We start from the raw sequence: 7,500 nt of genomic DNA, 5'->3' as shown, positions 1-7,500 counted from the left end.
TTTAAAAGTGCAACAGAGCAGAGTATTTCTGAAACAGAATAAAGGTTCCCGGATGGAGAAAGGCAACTGAGAATGCCTAAGAATAAAAAAAAAGGATTATTGGAAAGTAGATACTTTTGGAATATCTAGCTCGACCCCCCCCCCCAACCCCGCAGTTACGGAGGGACTACAGCTACTAGGGGGGGGGGGGAGGAAGACACAGATTATCATTCTTATCATTATTACTCATTACTGTTATTATTATTATCATTGTTATTACTAGTGTTATTATCATCATTATTATTACTAAAAATACTCATTATCATTATCATCATCATTAGTAATTTTATTATTATTATCATTATTATTACTCCCATAATCAGTTGTTTTTTTCTCAAAGCACACGCTGTTCATGTTTCCTTTTTCGTGATTTATAGAACAATTCACAGAGCTCAAAGGAGCTTGCACACAAAGCTTCTTCTCTTGCAATTGGCTCGGTCGGTACTGATAGATGTGTTTTGTTGTTGTTGTTGTTGTTGTTGTTGTGTTTTTGTTTTTTAGTTTTCGATATGCATTTTTGCGTAATCAACGATCTGAATTTGCATCTGAATGTGAATAAGAAGTAATCTGATAAAAGGGAGGAAACGTAGAGATAGATTAAAGAAGGAATAAAGGATGATACATTGTGGCTATGAATAATAACAATAAAAAAAAGAATCGAGAAAAAAAGAAAAAAAAAACGTATACAGACAAAATTATATTTAAATATGTATGTGAAACTAGATACATGAAGAGAGAAAAAAAATATATATTACACGCAAAATAATGTTTAGATTTATATGTGAATCTAAAAACATGACTAGAAAAGAATGGAAAAAAGTTACGTTCCTTCGACGTACATTTCTAAGCTTCTATCATTTTGAAACACGGTCTATATTTTTCTGCCATATTGTAGTCCCTCCCTATCAGACAAACAAACAGACAACGTACATTTCAGCGGACGACCTGTTCTCCAACAGAAGCAACAATGGGAAGAAGCCAAAGAGATTTTCAAAACACGACAAACCCTGCATCGTTTATGACGTCATTACTCTGTCAAAAATCCGTAACCTCAGGGAAGGAATGACTCTCCTGACGTCACTCGCCATGGCCACGCCTCCCCAAGTGTAAACTCTACTTATATACTCATGTTCGGGCTGAATATACAGAGTGTGGAAGTGTATACATGTAGTTTATTTTCCGTGAGTGAATTGTGTGTCACGTAGCAAGGACACGTCAATAGCATCGAAGGTGTGGGTTTTAAACATTTATTTCTTTTTTTTTTTTTTTTTGGGGGGGGGGGGGTATTTTTATTTTTTAAAAATCTTTCTTCTTCTTCCGCTATTCTTTTCGTTTTTGTATTATTATTATTTCATGTTCTCTTACTTTTTTTGCCTCCTCTATTCTTTATCTTTTTCTTTTTTCTCTTTTCTCTTTCTTTCTTTTTCATCTTCCTCTCTTCCTTTTCTTTCTTTTTCCTCTCTGATTTTTCTTTCTTTCTTCCTTCCTTCATCATCGTTTTCCGGCGATTCCTCCGCATTCGTAGACTCTAGTCGTTTTTATTATTTTGATGTCATTTTTATTTTTTAAACTCAGGATTTCTTGTCCAGTTAATTATTTTGTCATATTAGATGCATGATTTGGTGTATTTTCTGTGCTGGTTCCTTTTTGGTCTGTTGATTTTTTCTTCTCTTGTGTTTCTATCAACTCTCTCTCTTCTCTCTCTTCTCTCTCTTCTCTCTCTCTCTCTCTCTCTCTCTCTCTCTCTCTCTCTCTCTCTCTCTCTCTCTCTCTCTCTCTCTCTCTCTCTCTCTCTCTCTCTTTCTCTCTTTTATTCTTCTTTCCTCTCTCCTCTTTCTCTTTCTTCTTTCTCATGCCTCTCCCCTTCCTTTGCATTTTCCCATCACATTTTGCTCTGATTTCCCTTCCCTTGTCTCTTTTCATTCATCTCCCTCTTCCCCTTTTCTCTTCCCCTCTCCTTCGCCTTTTCATCCCCCTTCCTCCACCCCTCTCTTTCTCCTTTGCTTTTCCTCTTCTCTCCGTGTCCCTTTCTCATCCCTTCCCTTCTCTCCTCCCCTTCTCTCTTCCCCTCCTTCACCAGATTCCTCTTCTCTTATCCTTTTCCTTCCTTCTCTCTCCTTTCCTTTCCATTTTCCTATTCTCTTTCTTCCTCTTTCTTCTCCTTTTCTCCTCCTCTTCCCTCTTTCGTTCTTCCTCTTCCTCCTTTCCTTCCCTTTCTTCCTCTTTCTTCTCCTTCTCTCCTCCTCTTCCCTCTTTCGTTCTTCCTCTTCCTCCTTTCCTTCCCTTTCTTCCTCTTTCTTCTCCTTCTCTCCTCCTCTTCCCTCTTTCGTTCTTCCTCTTCCTCCTTCCCTTCCCTTTCTTCCCTTTCCTTCCCCCCCCCCCCAAGTAAACAGAGACGCGATGTGTTGTTTCCACCACAGAAGTTTCAAAGGTCGTTAAGGGCCGTTTCTCCGTCATAAACGAATTACAAACAAACCTTTTGGAAAACCAGCAGCGTCGTGGGGCGGGGCACTGTCTCGCTTTTATTACGTGGCTGTTTGTTGGATGCAGGTGAAGGGGGGGTGGGGGTGGAGAGGGTGGGGGGGCGTGCGGATGCGGATGCGGGTATTTGGGGAAGGGAAGTGTCTGAGAATTGGGAATATATAGTTTGTGGTGGGGGTGGGGGGTGGAGGTGGGGGTTATGCATATTAAGGTATTGGTGTTTTTTTTGTTGTTGTTTATTGTTTATATATTTTCATCTCTCTGTTTCTGCCTCTGTTTCTTTCTCATTCTCTCTCTCTCTCCCTCCCTCTCTCTCTCTCTCTCTCTCTCTCTCTCTCTCTCTCTCTCTCTCTCTCTCTCTCTTTCTCTCTCTCTTTCATTTTCTCTCTGTATTACTGAGTTTTCTTCCCTTTAATAGACGACCTCGTTGACTCGCATTGAGAGCTGCTTCTCTGTTTTCAGCCCACAAGTTTCCTCCTTGTTTAACAAACATGAAAATCTTTTCTTGGAAATTACGATATAAACAGCCTCTACACATGGACCTGGGGGGCAGTCCTCCCACGCGGGTGTTCGGGTCATCATTAGCCAAAAGAGGCGACAACACAGGGCCTTCTGTCTCATAGGAGTCCTTAGCTTTGAAACTGGATATAAACAACATAAAACTGCCTTCCGGACAGGCCAAAGATTTTTCGAGGCTGACGCGAAGGGGCGGATACGAAAACGCCGTTTGACTCATCCATTTAGGTGAGTGAGGGACCAATCCCACGGTGTTTATTTGACCAGGCTTTTATGATAGCGTAGTCCCCGAGAATGGCCGTCTTGTATCAACAGATGAATTGGACAGACCATACTCTTGGTTTCTCCCCTCGCCTCTCTTTCTTCCCCTTCTTTCCTTTCCCCTTCCTGGCCTCCTCCCTCCCCTTTCCCTAACCCCTACCCCCTTTCATTCTTGTAGGCTGCCCTCTCTCTCATCTTCGCACTACTTTTGTGTATTTTATCTAACCCCGGGACACCCCTTTCGTCTTCATACTTGTCGTGGGGTTGCTGAGTCAAGATCAACACGGCAGGGTGATCTACGCCCCCTCTCCCCCTCCTCCCCTTCTTTCCCCTCTCCCCCTCCTCCCCTTCCTCCCCCTCTCCTCCCCCCCTCCTCCTCCCTCCTCCTCCTTTGCCCCTTCCTCCCCCACATCACACCTTTTCCTCTCCACTCCCTCTCTAGCCTGTACCTTATTTGTCTCACACTTTGCTGACTTCCTTGTCGCTCAATCCTCGAGCCCTTCAGCCTTAAGCCTCATCTTTCTCGTTGCGTTTCACACAAACCCTTTTAATCTCGAATAGTATTCTTTCAAATGTATTTTTTTCCCGCTAATTCCTCCATTTTTAACTCAATGACTCCTTTAAAGAAAAAGGGGGAAAATTATGACTCTTAAAAATAATAGTAATAATGTTGAAAAAAAAATATCATAAGAAATATAGCGCCTTCCTCGTCCACCCACTCACTGGTTTCCCTTAGATACAACAAGGATCTTAATATCTAACATCTCGTAAAGAATACTTCCCTTTTTTCCCCAAAGGAGATGCATGAAAAACGAAGCGAAAGAGAAAACACATAGCAATAAAACGATAGAATTTGATACTCCGCGAACCATTAACGAAACATAAGACCACGAAGGTATTTTGAAAGTTGTAAATGTCTGTCAAATTCGACAAGAGAGGAAAAAATGCCTTTGCGCGTCTACAAACAGATCTTAATGTAGCACAAGACAGCGCAGTGAGAGGCGACGTGGCCAGACAACTCCAGGAGCCGAGATCACTTTCAAAAAGAGTATTCGGTAAACATAATGATGTGAACCTATCAATCAAAGTGTTGGGGAGATGTGTCAGCGGCGTTTAATCATCTCTTTTCTCTGAGAAGGAGTTTGATTATGGCCGTATGCCTTTTATAGAGCGTAATGTATATATAAAAAAGATATTTTGTCCATTTTTTCCTTTGCTACTTGTGTTTCTTAGTTGCTGTTATGAACGTGGCGTATTTAGCTTCCATCGCCGAGTGTCATAACTATTCTAACTTAATTTCGCATCGATGAACTTGCTATCAGAGTACAGCTGCTTGTTCTTGCTGTTCTTTATATGACTTATATAACTTATATTATATATACATTATGTGAATCCTATTTTTATGATTCTTCCTCACCTGTTTCAGTATTTATGGTCATTGCCGTCATCATAACCACAATCATTATCGTCAACATCACCATTACCGTATTTTTCCCAACAAAACATAACAAAACATTTTACTTAATATATTTCTCACTCTGCTAAATCAAGCAATGGCTGTAAACACGCCATTACCAACGCAAATGTGCATATAAGGTACTCGAGACAAACAAAAGACTGACAGCACAACAGCGTAAGGGATCTGACCCAATGTCGTAGATTCATAAACGTGAGAACAAATGTCAACCTTAGGATTAGGTTTAGCAAGAAAAACAAGGAAGCCTAAATGTTTAAAAGGTCATGACACACTTACACGAACAGGGAAAAGGGCAAGAGCTATGTTTCGTAGAAAATAAAAATAAAAATCTTATGGGAAAACAAGCAAAAGAGCAGGGGAGGGGGGGGGGGGCAAGGTGAGGTCAAGAGTCAGAAGTAATTCGTTCAAATAAATGCCCTTTTTGTTTTTACTTAAATGGTTATGTAATATCGGATTAATTCATAATAATCGCTATTCTTTTATCTATTTTCTTTTCTTCTCGAAGCAGCCCATGATGCAGAAGAATGACAGTTAAAAGCGTATCTGTGTATGGAAACTTTGGTGAATTTGCCATGTTGTGTCAGACTGATTAGCAGAAAGACAATAGGTACCGATGACGAATATATATATATATATATATATATATATATATATATATATATATATATATATATATATATATATATATATATATATATATATATATATATATTATGATAATGAGATTGTTACTATTACACACACACACACATACATTACACACATACTCACACACACACACACACACACACACACACACACACATACACACACAACACACACACAACACACACACACACACACAACACACACACCACACACACACACACACACACACACACACACACACACACACACACACACACACACAGAGTCAATCACAAAACACGATCAACGCCCCTGGACACAAGGTCTCTTCTCCCACCCTCTCAACCTTCTGCCGCCCCTCTGCAGGTCCCTGGGAACACGAGCCGTCATGGACCACACGAGGATCTGCCGCAAGAGAGGCTCCCGCGTCTCGAAGGATCCCCAGAGCACCATCTGCAGGAAGGAGCCCAAGACGTTCCAGATGATCCTCGACGGCTCTCAGATGGCCATGAAGGAGTGCCAGTACCAGTTCCGCTTCCACAGGTGGAACTGCACCGACAACAGGAGGTCCCTCAAGAAGATCCTCATGCGGGGTGAGCGGCGTTACGCTTCCATGGCCATTGGTTGTATGGCTTTCGTTGTCGTTGCTGTATTGCAGCTCTCTCTCTCTCTCGCTCTCTCTCCTCCCCCCCCCTTTTTCCCCCCCCCCCCTTTTTTTTTTTTCCCCTTCTCCCTTCTCTCTCCCCCATCCTCCCCTCCCCCCCTTTTCCCCCTCCCCCCTTTCCCCCCCTCCTCTCTCTCTCTCCCCCTCTTCCTCCTCTCTCTCTTTCTCTCTCTCTCTCTCCTCTCCTCTCTCTCTCTCTCCTCTCTCTCTCTCCCCTCTCTCTCTCCCCCTTCTCTCTCTCTCCTCTTCTCCTCTCTCTTTTCCCTCTCTCTCCCTCTCTCTCTCCTCTCTCTCTTCTCTCTCTCTCTCTCTCTTCTCTCTCCCCCTCTCTCTCTCCCCTCCCTCTTCCCTTCTCTCTCTCTCTCTCTCTCTCTCCTCTTTTCTCTCTCTCTCTCTCTCTCTTTCTCTGTGTGTGTGTGTACGTGTGTGTGTGCTACCTACTCTGATGACTTATTCGGACGTCTAAGCTCTCTGTGTATGATTTATTTTCGTCTTCTATCACAAGCCCCAAAGATAGGGGAAGATGAATATTGGGGGAAGAGGACGGGGGGGAAAAAAGAGGAGGAGAAGGAGGGGAAAAGAGAAAAGAGAAGGGGGAGAGGAAGAGGAAAGGAGGGGGAGGAAAGAAGTGAAGGGGGGAAAAGAAAAAGAAGAGAGAGGAGAAAGACAGCAGACGACAAAGAAGAGAGAAGAGAGAGAGGAGAGAGAGAAGAGAGAGAGAGAGAGAGAGAGAGAGAGATAGAGAGAGTAGGAGAGAGAGAGAGAGAGAGAGAGAGTGAAAAAGAGAAAAGGGAGAAGAGAAGAAGGAAGACAGAGAAGAGAGGAAGGGGAAGGAAGAGAGAAAAAGAGAGGGAGAGGAGAAAAATTAAGGGGAAGGAGAGAGAGGAGAGAGAGGGAGGAAGAGATCAACAACAGCGAGAAGAATAAAAAAAAAACCCGAAAGAGACTCCCCTTACTTCAAAGTTTCCATCTCACCCCCCCCCCCCCTCCCCCCCCCGCCCAACGGCCTTCCTAACGCCGTCATGGCCCGCGGGCTACCCACTGACGCCCTCCAAAACCCTGTTTCCCTTTGTTTCCTCGGGGGGCAACCCCGGGCCCTCCGAAACCCCGGGACCGGAGGGTATGGATACCTTTCTTGTGGGGGGTGAGGCTTGAAACGTTTTTTTTTGTCTGGGGGGGGCGTTTCCTTCCTTTTCTGTGGCTATTCCGTGGGCGTGAAAAGGGCGTTTTAAGAGAGCTTTTCACGTGACATATAACGATGATAGCAGAAGCATAGAAGGTGGATATGAAATTATATATGCAAATATATACAATACACATACACACACGCGCGCGATATCATACACCCATAAGTTATTACACTGGTGTGTGTATACATGTAAGTCGACGGCGTAGGCCTGGAAACTAATGCGCCTGTCCCATTCAAGAGAAGAAA

General features: G+C 43.1%; 1 protein-coding gene across 1 annotated transcript in view; it reads left to right on the top strand.

Moving 5' to 3' along the window:
* The window catches only part of LOC119584512 (protein Wnt-6-like), a 120,147-nt gene that overhangs the window by 92,839 nt on the left and 19,808 nt on the right, over positions 1–7,500 (top strand). Inside the window, exons 2-3 of the mRNA XM_037933165.1 lie at positions 5,768–5,994; positions 7,493–7,500. The exon at positions 7,493–7,500 is cut by the window's right edge and continues 444 nt beyond it. Of these exons, the coding sequence (XP_037789093.1) occupies positions 5,768–5,994; positions 7,493–7,500 (235 nt within the window). The remainder of the gene's footprint in view (positions 1–5,767; positions 5,995–7,492) is intronic.

This window comes from Penaeus monodon, chromosome 2, assembly GCF_015228065.2.
Source record: "Penaeus monodon isolate SGIC_2016 chromosome 2, NSTDA_Pmon_1, whole genome shotgun sequence".
In the NCBI taxonomy this organism is placed as follows: Eukaryota; Metazoa; Arthropoda; class Malacostraca; order Decapoda; family Penaeidae; genus Penaeus; species Penaeus monodon.
Note: the sequence above shows the minus strand (reverse complement) of the source record. Positions and strands in the feature narration are given on the sequence as shown.